Source organism: Haemorhous mexicanus, chromosome 28, assembly GCF_027477595.1.
Source record: "Haemorhous mexicanus isolate bHaeMex1 chromosome 28, bHaeMex1.pri, whole genome shotgun sequence".
NCBI lineage: Eukaryota > Metazoa > Chordata > Aves > Passeriformes > Fringillidae > Haemorhous > Haemorhous mexicanus.
The window spans coordinates 2,446,015-2,458,225 of record NC_082368.1 but is presented as its reverse complement, the minus strand read 5'-3'; the positions used below and the strand labels follow the sequence as shown (position 1 = coordinate 2,458,225).

The 12,211-nt window shown below is 57.2% G+C and overlaps 5 protein-coding genes across 5 annotated transcripts; all 5 read right to left on the bottom strand.

Moving 5' to 3' along the window:
- Positions 1-61: 61 nt before the first annotated feature.
- LOC132339065 (uncharacterized) lies at positions 62-2,291 on the bottom strand. Its single transcript, XM_059869108.1, has 2 exons — positions 1,781-2,291; positions 62-909 (listed from the first exon to the last, which is right to left on the bottom strand). Exons 1-2 carry the CDS (start codon positions 1,827-1,829, stop codon positions 62-64), a joined length of 897 nt encoding a protein of 298 aa, XP_059725091.1. The 5' UTR covers positions 1,830-2,291.
- A 953-nt stretch (positions 2,292-3,244) lies between these two features.
- On the bottom strand, positions 3,245-4,657 carry LOC132339064 (uncharacterized). Its single transcript, XM_059869106.1, is given in 3 exon segments — positions 3,245-3,669; positions 3,671-3,988; positions 4,649-4,657. Coding segments are annotated over 3 exon segments (627 nt in total). The 3' UTR covers positions 3,245-3,369.
- Positions 4,658-4,761: 104 nt separating this feature from the next.
- On the bottom strand, positions 4,762-8,244 carry LOC132339063 (uncharacterized). The gene is made up of 2 exons (XM_059869105.1): positions 6,475-8,244; positions 4,762-5,609 (listed from the first exon to the last, which is right to left on the bottom strand). Exons 1-2 carry the CDS (start codon positions 6,521-6,523, stop codon positions 4,762-4,764), a joined length of 897 nt encoding a protein of 298 aa, XP_059725088.1. The 5' UTR covers positions 6,524-8,244.
- Positions 6,808-9,343, bottom strand: LOC132339062 (uncharacterized). Its single transcript, XM_059869104.1, is given in 4 exon segments — positions 6,808-6,923; positions 8,058-8,352; positions 8,354-8,646; positions 9,132-9,343. Coding segments are annotated over 4 exon segments (756 nt in total). The 5' UTR covers positions 9,184-9,343.
- Positions 9,344-9,377: 34 nt separating this feature from the next.
- Positions 9,378-12,108, bottom strand: LOC132339215 (uncharacterized). The gene is made up of 2 exons (XM_059869380.1): positions 11,159-12,108; positions 9,378-10,294 (listed from the first exon to the last, which is right to left on the bottom strand). The coding sequence occupies exons 1-2, from the start codon at positions 11,205-11,207 to the stop codon at positions 9,447-9,449; spliced, it is 897 nt and encodes a 298-aa protein (XP_059725363.1). The 5' UTR covers positions 11,208-12,108; the 3' UTR covers positions 9,378-9,446.
- Positions 12,109-12,211: the final 103 nt, after the last annotated feature.

Genomic DNA, 12,211 nt, shown 5'->3' with positions numbered 1-12,211 from the left:
ACACCGCGCGGGGACCAGATCCACCCTGCACACACCTGCAGCGGGCAGCTGCCGGCCCCGCTCAGCCGCTCTCAGGCTGTTCGTGAGCCTGGGCAGCTGCTGCTCTCTGCTGTTCAGGGCCAGGACAGTGCTCGCTGTCCCTGGCATGGTCAGGACATTCCCTCCCGATCAGGGACACACACAGGGCCGTGCTGTCCAGTGGGGAGCCACAGACAAATCCGTGCTTCACGTGTGTCCATGCAAACGGGGCTGCTCCAAGGGCACCCCAGGCAGCAACACACAACCAGGCCTGGGCTCTGCTGAGGACACGTGGGGCCAAAAGCAGCAGGGCTGGAGCGTGGATGGACAAGGTCCCAGGCAAGCACAGGGGATATTTTTCTTTCCTTACAGACTGCACAATAGGATGGAAATGAGTCAAAGTAGTCCAAAATCCTTTCCCAAGGGGAGTGTCAGGACGGACGTAATCAAAACCATCAGACCATTGTACACACGTGTGGATGCAAATTCTGGTGAGCACTGGGGTGCCATCAGGGTCCTTCCCCAAGCTCAGCCTTGCACTGACACATCCCCTCCCTGCCCTGGGTTGTTGCACAGCTGAGGAAGCTCTCTGCACCAGGGTGTCTTGCACAGCACAGAGGTACAAGGCAGTGTCAGAGAGCTCCACTTCCTCCAGCCGCAGGACACTGGATTTGCTCGTGGTGTTCAGGTATGTGGTGATTCGGCCACTGGGCCTGGGGCCAGTCCCTGCTTGATAGGAGATCAGCTGTGGGGCTTGGCCTTTCCTCAGCTGGTACCAGAGCAAGGCAGTAAAATAACTGCTGTGGTATTTGCAGGTGGTGTGGAAGGGCTGTCCCTGCTTCACCGTGACTGCTCCATCTTCCTGGGTGACCGTGTCCTGCCCCGTGGAGCCTGCAAGAAAGTGATGGTGAGCAGCTCCACAGGGAAAGACAATGGGAAACAAATGGAAGTGCATGGAAAGCCCTGGTGGAGAAAGCTCCCTGCCTTGTAGCAGAGTCCTGAGAGATTTTGGGCAGGAGTTTGGAGCTGTCTGCTCTGCATCACCGAAAGGAGATCCGGGTGTGTCCCTGCTCCTGCTCCCTCTGCTTAAAGGACCAGGGAACAGCTTGCCAAGAATCAACTTTTTGTGCTGGAACCAGCAGCACTCTAGGTGCCTGAGAGCCCGGCGAGTTACAGCAGAAATGTTCATCCCGTATCTCCATCCATGTCACCCCTGGGAGCTCCTGAGTACACACAAAGCTGAGCTTGGAAAGAGGGAGCCCTGCTTGTGTCCATCCCAGAGAACACTGGAGGCTGTGGCAGAGCTGTGTCAGCCTGGAGGCAGACCGGCGGAATCACCACATCCCCTGTTAATGTTTGTGAAGTGACAACCTTTTGGCTCCAGGGCAGGGTTTGAGAGTTTCTGGGAATTTACATTAAAATGGGAAGAATGTGGCACTGTATCTCAGACAGCTGAGATCTCCTGATGTGACTGCAGGAAGTTCAAACGAGCGAGGCAGTGGGAGTTGGATTAACAGGGAGAGAAAAGACAGAGAAGGGGTCTGAGGTTTCCCTGCCTTCCCCTTTCCTTTACAAATCGAAGGACTTTTTCAGCAAACACAACACCACATGCAGAAGCAGATTTCAGTCAGTCTTTTCCCTCTGTTCACCATATTTCCCCAAAATGGGGAAATTTGGCTAATTGGGCTATTGAGGGTTTCCTGTGGGCAGAAAGAAGAAGAAGAGAGGAGGAAGAATGCCTTAGGGAAGAGGCAGGACTTACCCAGGAGCTGGCCCAGGAAGACGGTGAGGATGAGATATGCCAGGTGCATGCCGAGAGCAAGCTGCTGAGTGACCAAGTGTTTGCTGAGTGAGGCAGAAAGCACGTCCCAGCCCCGAGAGAGAACGGAGCTGCCGGAGTCCCAGCCCCGAGAGAGAACGGAGCTGCCGGAGTCCCAGCCCCGAGAGAGAACGGAGCTGCCGGAGTCCCAGCCCCGAGAGAGAACGGAGCTGCCGGAAACCACTCTCGGCGGGAGCAAAGGGAGAGGCGGCGGGAGCAGGCAGAGCCAGGAGCTGTCCTTGCCGTGCCTCAAATGCTCCTTGTGCGTTTCTGGCTCCTCCAGCAGCAGCCCCCGAGGCACCCTCAGCCATTGGCATTGTGAGCATCCCGTGCCCGTGGGGCCTGAGTGATGGCAAGGGGCTGTTCCCGCTCAGCTCGCAGTGCAGTCCTCTCCTCCGCAGCTGCAATGGCCAGCTCTGCTGCACACCCAGGAATGGGCATTCGGGAGCTCCGGGGCTTCTCTGCCTCCCGAGGTGTCCTCAGCTCTCTGCGGTCCCTGCTAATCTCCAAATGCAGATGGCTTTTGGAGAACCCGATGGCTGGGGACTGCACAGCCTCACAAGCATTCCTTGGTGGGTGCTCCCTAATTCCACATGACTCCCGCAAAGCTCCATTATCCTCATGTTCCTCTTGTCCCTTCTTGTCACTGACAAAGCTCAGCCTGAGCCAATTCACAGCAGTTCCCTAATGGCCCATCAATTAGAAGCTGGAGAGCTCTGAGCTCTCTCTTTCTCTCCCTTATCACCTACTGCCCGATTGGAGTCATTGTGTGCTGTGTTCATCACTTTCCCTTTTCCTTGGCCTTCCCTTGGAAAGGGAACTGGAAGTGATGTGAGCCTTAGAGCACCAGACACTCTCGCCTTTTAACATGATCTGAATGTGGCCTCTGCTGAACTGCATCAGCCCAAGGAGCTCCTGAAGATACTGAAATGCTCCTGTCCCCAAAAGGAAAGGGGGGCTCTAGAGCAACTCTCTGGAGGGAAACATCATGTGGAGTTTAGTCTTTCATGTGTCTCTCTGCAACACTTGCAGCATTGCCAAATCCTGGCATTTATTCACGATGCTGGAGAGAATACTAACATGACAGGGTCCTCAGGGAATTTGAAATGCTCCTCTACTCCCACAAATTTATTGCTTTCCCTCCCAGATGTTCTACTGTTTCAGGAAGATGCTGAATGCACATCCATAGGTGTTTGGGGAAATCGGAGAAAGAGAAGAAAATGGAGAGAAGTGAATTCCAAACTCGGGTGCGATTGAAAGTACACCTGTGCTACCCATCCCTGAGACAATGCTGCTTCTATTGACTTTGCAGGATGGAATAGGGACAATTCTGCAGAGATAGAGATGGAGATTCCTCTGTTGCCTCGGAAAACCTCACTGCAAACCCCTCTCACCCCTTGACCTTTTGATGCGACAAAACTCCATGAATTAGGCCCTGCGTGCCTGCCAGTGCAGCTCCTTGGTCAGCTCCCAGCCCTGGTGCTCTCAAGGAGCAGCTCTGTTCTTTGCAAAGCCGGCTGAGAGCAGCAGCATCAGCCGTGGCCGGAGAGCGAGAGGCGCTGGCAGAGGCGCAGCCCGCAGCAGTTCGGTGTGAGGCAGAGTCGGGCTCGGGAGCGAGGGGAGGCCGGGCTGTGTGGGGGGACTGTGTGAGCGCAGGTTGCGGGCGGGCTGGGGGCCGTGCGGGGCTGTGCGCTGTCGGTGGGGCGGGCTCGGGGCAGAGGAAGGAGCTGCGGAGCGGCGGCCCGGGAGGGCGGCGGGCGGAGCGGCAGCGCCCCCTGCTGGCCCCGCCCGCGCCGGTTCGTGCCCGGCCGCAGCCCCGGCTGCTCTGGCCGTGGCCCCCAGCGCGCAGTAATACACGGCCGCGTCCCCGCGCCGGGGCCCAGCGAGCCACAGCGCGCTCGAACGCCGGTCTGCCGACACCGTCAGACGCCCTTCAGGAGCTCGCACCTCCTTGGACGCTTTAGCAGTCACAGCCAAATATTCGGGTGCTCGGCCCGGCAGGTGACGGTAGAAGTGGATGAAATCGCCAGTTTTGATATTGGGGTGTGAGCACTTGATGCTGATGCTGGTGCCCTCGACGATCTCCAGGAATGGCTCCTGCTGCAATTGGGCTCTGACCGCAGCCACTGCCAGGGAGATAAAAGGAACAAACTTCAACTTTTACTTTCTACCTAGCTCTGCCTGAAATCCCCAGAACAAAGCCCGCAGAAGCAGTCAGGAGCACGGAGAGATGAGGGGAAACAGTTTCCAGAGAACCTTAAGATACGCAGGAATGAATGTGTCCATGACTTGTTTGTGGAGAGATGACTGAGTGAACGACAGAACGATTTGGAGAGTCACTGGAGAAGGGGAGGATGTGGGAGAATGCACGAAAAGGGAAGAAGAATATCAGAAGGGGTAAGGACTGGTTTCGGGAGTTATAAAGAAGGAATGTTTGTGCAGGTTTTGGCCTAGCATAGAAGCTTGGGATGGATTAGAGGGAGGGCTGAATTGGAGAAGAACTCTCGGGAAGAGCTCTGTGAAGAAGAGACAGTAGGACGGCAGCCTCCGGGGACCTGCGGGATCACCCCAGCCCCAGACCGCGGCCCCTCTGCCGCCACCCCCGCGCACCGAGCAGCAGCGCGGCCAGCGCAGCCAGCCCCGCGCCCCGACACCGCCGCATGCCGCCGCTCCGCCGGCCGAGCCTCGCTGTGCCCCTGAGCCCCGGCTCTGCTGCGGCCGTGCCGCCTCCTCTGGGCCGCCGCCAGCTCCGCCCCGGCCGGCCTCAGCCCCCGCCTCTCACGGCACCAGCACAACGAGCGACGCACGGACCTTTGGCATGGCCAGGGACAAGAGACAGCTGTGTCCCACCGCACACACCAGCGACACCGCGCGGGGACCAGATCCACCCTGCACACACCTGCAGCGGGCAGCTGCGGTCCCGCTCAGCCGCTCTCAGGCTGTTTGTGAGCCTGGGCAGCTGCTGCTCTCTGCTGTTCAGGGCCAGGACAGTGCTCGCTGTCCCTGCCATGGTCAGGACATTCCCTCCCGATCAGGGACACACACAGGGCCGTGCTGTCCAGTGGGGAGCCACAGACAAATCCGTGCTTCACGTGTGTCCATGCAAACGGGGCTGCTCCAAGGGAACCCCAGGCAGCAACACACAACAAGGCCTGGGCTCTGCTGAGGACATGTGGGGCCAAAGGCAGCAGGGCTGGAGCGTGGATGGACAAGGTCCCAGGCAAGCACAGGGGATATTTTTCTTTCCTTACAGACTGCACAATAGGATGGAAATGAGTCAAAGTAGTCCAAAATCCTTTCCCAAGGGGAGTGTCAGGATGGACGTAATCAAAACCATCAGACCATTGTACACACGTGTGGATGCAAATTCTGGTGAGCACTGGGGTGCCATCAGGGTCCTTCCCCAAGCTCAGCCTTGCACTGACACGTCCCCTCCCTGCCCTGGGTTGTTGCACAGCTGAGGAAGCTCTCTGCACCAGGGTGTCTTGCACAGCACAGAGGTACAAGGCAGTGTCAGAGAGCTCCACTTCCTCCAGCCGCAGGACACTGGATTTGCTCGTGGTGTTCAGGTATGTGGTGATTCGGCCACTGGGCCTGGGGCCAGTCCCTGCTTGATAGGAGATCAGCTGTGGGGCTTGGCCTTTCCTCAGCTGGTACCAGAGCAAGGCATTAAAATAACTGCTGTGGTATTTGCAGGTGGTGTGGAAGGGCTGTCCCTGCTTCAGCGTGACTGCTCCATCTTCCTGGGTGACCATGTCCTGCCCCGTGGAGCCTGCAAGAAAGTGATGGTGAGCAGCTCCACAGGGAAAGACAATGGGAAACAAATCGAAGTGCATGGAAAGCCCTGGTGGAGAAAGCTCCCTGCCTTGTAGCAGAGTCCTGAGAGATTTTGGGCAGGAGTTCAGAGCTCTCTGCTCTGCATCACCGAAAGGAGATTTGGGTGTGTCCCTGCTCCTGCTCCCTCTGCTTAAAGGACCAGGGAACAGCTTGCCAAGAATCAACTTTTTGTGCTGGAACCAGCAGCACTCCAGCTCCCCGACATGCCAAGCGAGGTACAGAAGAAATGTTCATCCCGTTTCTCCATCCATGTCACCCCTGGGAGCTCCTGAGTACACACAAAGCTGAGCTTGGAAAGAGGGAGCCCTGGTTGTGTCCATGCCAGAGAACACTGGAGGCTGTGGCAGAGCTGTGTCAGCCTGGAGGCAGACCGGCGGAATCACCACATCCCCTGTTAATGTTTGTGAAGTGACAACCTTTTGGCTCCTGGGCAGGGTTTGACAGTTCCTGGGAATTTACATTAAAATGGGGACAATGTGGGACTGTATCTCAGACAGCTGAGATCTCCTGATGTGACTGCAGGAAGTTCAAATGAGCGCGGCAGAGGGAGCTGGATTAACAGGGAGAGAAAAGACAGAGAAGGGGTCTGAGGTTTCCCTGCCTTCCCTTTTCCTTTACAAATCGAAGGAATTTTTCAGCAAAAACAACACCACATGCAGAAGCAGATTTCCGTGAGTTTTTTCCCCTCCGTTCACCGTATTTCCCCAAAATGGTCCTAATTGGGCTATTGAGGGTTTCCTGTGGGCAGAAAGAAGAAGAAGAGAGGAGGAAGAATGCCTTAGGGAAGAGGCAGGACTTACCCAGGAGCTGGCCCAGGAAGACGGTGAGGATGAGATATGCCAGGTGCATGCCGAGAGCAAGCTGCTGAGTGACCAAGTGTTTGCTGAGTGAGGCAGAGGCAGAAAGCACGTCCCAGGCCCGAGAGAGAACAGAGCTGCCGGAGTCCCAGCCCCGAGAGAGAACAGAGCTGCCGGAGTCCCAGCCCCGAGAGAGAACGGAGCTGCCGGAAACCACTCTCGGCGGGAGCAAAGGGAGAGGCGGCGGGAGCAGGCAGAGCCAGGAGCTGTCCTTGCCGTGCCTCAAATGCTCCTTGTGCGTTTCTGGCTCCTCCAGCAGCAGCCCCCGAGGCACCCTCAGCCATTGGCATTGTGAGCATCCCGTGCCCGTGGGGCCTGAGTGATGGCAAGGGGCTGTTCCCGCGCAGCTCGCAGTGCAGTCCTCTCCTCCGCAGCTGCAACGGCCAGCTCTGCTGCACACCCAGGAATGGGCATTCGGGAGCTCCGGGGCTTCTCTCCCGCTGAGGTTTCTCACCCTCCCGAGGTGTCCTCAGCTCTCTGCGGTCCCTGCTAATCTCCAAATGCAGATGGCTTTTGGAGAACCCGATGGCTGGGGACTGCACAGCCTCACAAGCATTCCTTGGTGAGTGCTCCCTAATTCCACACGACCCCCTCAAACCTCCATTATCCTCATGTTCCTCTTGTCCCTTCTTGTCACTGACACAGCTCAGCCTGAGCCAATTCACAGCAGTTCCCTAATGGCCCATCAATTAGAAGCTGGAGAGCTCTGAGCTCTCTCTTTCTCTCCCTTATCACCTACTGCCAGATTGGAGTCATTGTGTGCTGTGTTCATCACTTTCCCTTTTCCTTGGCCTTCCCTTGGAAAGGGAAATGGAAGTGATGTGAGCCTTAGAGCACCAGACACTCTCGCCTTTCACATGATCTGAAAGTGGCCTCTGCTGAACTTTATCAGCCCAAGGAGCTCCTGAAGATACTGAAATGCTCCTGTCCCCAAAAGGAAAGGGGGGCTCTAGAGCAACTCTCTGGAGGGAAACATCATGTGGAGTTTAGTCTTTCATGTGTCTCTCTGCAACACTTGCAGCATTGCCAAATCCTGGCATTTATTCACGATGCTGGAGAGAATACTAACATGACAGGGTCCTCAGGGAATTTGAAATGCTCCTCTACTCCCACAAATTTATTGCTTTCCCTCCCAGATGTTCTACTGTTTCAGGAAGATGCTGAATGCACATCCATAGGTGTTTGGGGAAATCGGAGAAAGAGAAGAAAATGGAGAGAAGTGAATTCCAAATTCGAGTGCGATTGAAAGTACACCTGTGCTACCCATCCCTGAGACAATGCTTCTTCTATTGACTTTGCAGGATGGAATAGGGACAATTCTGCAGAGATAGAGATGGAGATTCCTCTGTTGCCTTGGAAAACCTCACTGCAAACCCCTCTCACCCCTTGACCTTTTGATGCGACAAAACTCCATGAATTAGGCCCTGCGTGCCTGCCAGTGCAGCTCCTTGGTCAGCTCCCAGCCCTGGTGCTCTCAAGGAGCAGCTCTGTGCTTTGCAAAGCCGGCTGAGAGCAGCAGCAGCAGCCGTGGCCGGAGAGCGAGAGGCGCTGGCAGAGGCGCAGCCCGCAGCAGTTCGGTGTGAGGCAGAGTCGGGCTCGGGAGCGAGGGGAGGCCGGGCTGTGTGGGGGGACTGTGTGAGCGCAGGTTGCGGGCGGGCTGGGGGCCGTGCGGGGCTGTGCGCTGTCGGTGCTGCGGGCTCGGGGCAGAGGAAGGAGCTGCGGAGCGGCGGCCCGGGAGGGCGGCGGGCGGAGCGGCAGCGCCCCCTGCTGGCCCCGCCCGCCGCGGTTCGTGCCCGGCCGCAGCCCCGGCTGCTCTGGCCGTGGCCCCCAGCGCGCAGTAATACACGGCCGCGTCCCCGCGCCGGGGCCCAGCGAGCCACAGCGCGCTCGAACGCCGATCTGCCGACACCGTCATGCGCCCTTTAGGGGCTCGCACCTCCTTGGCTGCTTTAGCTGTCATGGCCAAGAGTTCGGGGCCTCGGCCCGGCAGCTGACGGTAGAAATAGATGAAATCGCCAGTTCGAATATTGGGGTGTGAGCACTTGATGCTGATGCTGGTGCCCTCGACGATCTCCAGGAATGGCTCCTGCTGCAATTGGGCTCTGACCGCAGCCACTGCCAGGGAGACAAAAGGAACAGATTTCAACTCCTACTTTCTACCCATCTCTGCCTGACAATCCCCAGAACAAAGCCCGTAGAAGCAGTCAGGAGCACGGAGAGATGAGGGAGAACAATTTCCAGAGAACCTTAAGATACGCAGGAATGGATGTGTCCATGACTTGTTTGTGGAGAGATGACTGAGTGAATGACAGAACGATTTGGAGAGTCACTGGAGAATGGGAGGATGTGGAAGAATGCACGAAAAGGGAAGAAGAATATCAGAAGGGGTAAGGACTGGTTTCATGAGTAATAAAGAAGGAATGTTTGTGCAGGCTTTGGCATAGAACAGAAGTTTGGAATTGATTAGAGGGAGGGATGAAGGGGAGAAGAGCTCTCGGGAAGAGCTCTGTGAAGAAGAGACAGTAGGACGGCAGCCTCCGGGGACCTGCGGGATCACCCCAGCCCCAGACCGCGGCCCCTCTGCCGCCACCCCCGCGCACCGAGCAGCAGCGCGGCCAGCGCCGCCAGCCCCGCGCCCCGACACCGCCGCATGCCGCCGCTCCGCCGGCCGAGCCTCGCTGTGCCCTTGAGCCCCGGCTCTGCTGCGGCCGTGCCGCCTCCTCTGGGCCGCCGCCAGCTCCGCCCCGGCCGGCCTCAGCCCCCGCCTCTCACGGCACCAGCACAGCGAGCGACACACGGACCTCTGGCATGGCCAGGGACAAGAGACAGCTGTGTCCCACCGCACACACCAGCGACACCGCGCGGGGACCAGATCCACCCTGCACACACCTGCAGCGGGCAGCTGCCGGCCCCGCTCAGCCGCTCTCAGGCTGTTTGTGAGCCTGGGCAGCTGCTGCTCTCTGCTGTTCAGGGCCAGGACAGTGCTCGCTGTCCCTGGCATGGTCAGGACATTCCCTCCCGATCAGGGACACACACAGGGCCGTGCTGTCCAGTGGGGAGCCACAGACAAATCCGTGCTTCACGTGTGTCCATGCAAACGGGGCTGCTCCAAGGGCACCCCAGGCAGCAACACACAACCAGGCCTGGGCTCTGCTGAGGACACGTGGGGCCAAAAGCAGCAGGGCTGGAGCGTGGATGGACAAGGTCCCAGGCAAGCACAGGGGATATTTTTCTTTCCTTACAGACTGCACAATAGGATGGAAATGAGTCAAAGTAGTCCAAAATCCTTTCCCAAGGGGAGTGTCAGGATGGACGTAATCAAAACCATCAGACCATTGTACACACGTGTGGATGCAAATTCTGGTGAGCACTGGGGTGCCATCAGGGTCCTTCCCCAAGCTCAGCCTTGCACTGACACATCCCCTCCCTGCCCTGGGTTGTTGCACAGCTGAGGAAGCTCTCTGCACCAGGGTGTCTTGCACAGCACAGAGGTACAAGGCAGTGTCAGAGAGCTCCACTTCCTCCAGCCGCAGGACACTGGATTTGCTCGTGGTGTTCAGGTATGTGGTGATTCGGCCACTGGGCCTGGGGCCAGTCCCTGCTTGATAGGAGATCAGCTGTGGGGCTTGGCCTTTCCTCAGCTGGTACCAGAGCAAGGCAGTAAAATAACTGCTGTGGTATTTGCAGGTGGTGTAGAAAGGCTGTCCCTGCTTCACCGTGACTGGTCCATCTTCCTGGGTGACCGTGTCCTGCCCCGTGGAGCCTGGAAGAAAGTGATGGTGAGCAGCTCCACAGGGAAAGACAATGGGAAACAAATCGAAGTGCATGGAAAGCCCTGGTGGAGAAAGCTCCCTGCCTTGTAGCAGAGTCCTGAGAGATTTTGGGCAGGAGTTCAGAGCCCTCTGCTCTGCATCACCGAAAGGAGATTTGGGTGTGTCCCTGCTCCTGCTCCCTCTGCTTAAAGGACCAGGGAACAGCTTGCCAAGCCTCAACTTTTTGTGCTGGAACCAGCAGCACTCCAGCTCCCCGACATGCCAAGCGAGGTACAGAAGAAATGTTCATCCCGTTTCCCCACCCATGTCACCCCTGGGAGCTCCTGAGTACACACAAAGCTGAGCTTGGAAAGAGGGAGCCCTGGTTGTGTCCATGCCAGAGAACACTGGAGGCTGTGGCAGAGCTGTGTCAGCCTGGAGGCAGACCGGCGGAATCACCACATCCCCTGTTAATGTTTGTGAAGTGACAACCTTTTGGCTCCTGGGCAGGGTTTGACAGTTCCTGGGAATTTACATTAAAATGGAAGAATGTGGGACTGTATCTCAGACAGCTGAGATCTCCTGATGTGACTGCAGGAAGTTCAAATGAGCGCGGCAGAGGGAGCTGGATTAACAGGGAGAGAAAAGACAGAGAAGGGGTCTGAGGTTTCCCTGCCTTCCCTTTTCCTTTACAAATCGAAGGAATTTTTCAGCAAAAACAACACCACATGCAGAAGCAGATTTCCGTGAGTTTTTTCCCCTCCGTTCACCGTATTTCCCCAAAATGGTCCTAATTGGGCTATTGAGGGTTTCCTGTGGGCAGAAAGAAGAAGAAGAGAGGAGGAAGAATGCCTTAGGGAAGAGGCAGGACTTACCCAGGAGCTGGCCCAGGAAGACGGTGAGGATGAGATATGCCAGGTGCATGCCGAGAGCAAGCTGCTGAGTGACCAAGTGTTTGCTGAGTGAGGCAGAGGCAGAAAGCACGTCCCAGGCCCGAGAGAGAACAGAGCTGCCGGAGTCCCAGCCCCGAGAGAGAACAGAGCTGCCGGAGTCCCAGCCCCGAGAGAGAACGGAGCTGCCGGAAACCACTCTCGGCGGGAGCAAAGGGAGAGGCGGCGGGAGCAGGCAGAGCCAGGAGCTGTCCTTGCCGTGCCTCAAATGCTCCTTGTGCGTTTCTGGCTCCTCCAGCAGCAGCCCCCGAGGCACCCTCAGCCATTGGCATTGTGAGCATCCCGTGCCCGTGGGGCCTGAGTGATGGCAAGGGGCTGTTCCCGCGCAGCTCGCAGTGCAGTCCTCTCCTCCGCAGCTGCAACGGCCAGCTCTGCTGCACACCCAGGAATGGGCATTCGGGAGCTCCGGGGCTTCTCTCCCGCTGAGGTTTCTCACCCTCCCGAGGTGTCCTCAGCTCTCTGCGGTCCCTGCTAATCTCCAAATGCAGATGGCTTTTGGAGAACCCGATGGCTGGGGACTGCACAGCCTCACAAGCATTCCTTGGTGAGTGCTCCCTAATTCCACACGACCCCCTCAAACCTCCATTATCCTCATGTTCCTCTTGTCCCTTCTTGTCACTGACACAGCTCAGCCTGAGCCAATTCACAGCAGTTTCCTAATGGCCCATCAATTAGAAGCTGGAGAGCTCTGAGCTCTCTCTTTCTCTCCCTTATCACCTACTGCCAGATTGGAGTCATTGTGTGCTGTGTTCATCACTTTCCCTTTTCCTTGGCCTTCCCTTGGAAAGGGAAATGGAAGTGATGTGAGCCTTAGAGCACCAGACACTCTCGCCTTTCACATGATCTGAAAGTGGCCTCTGCTGAACTTTATCAGCCCAAGGAGCTCCTGAAGATACTGAAATGCTCCTGTCCCCAAAAGGAAAGGGGGGCTCTAGAGCAACTCTCTGGAGGGAAACATCATGTGGAGTTTAGTCTTTC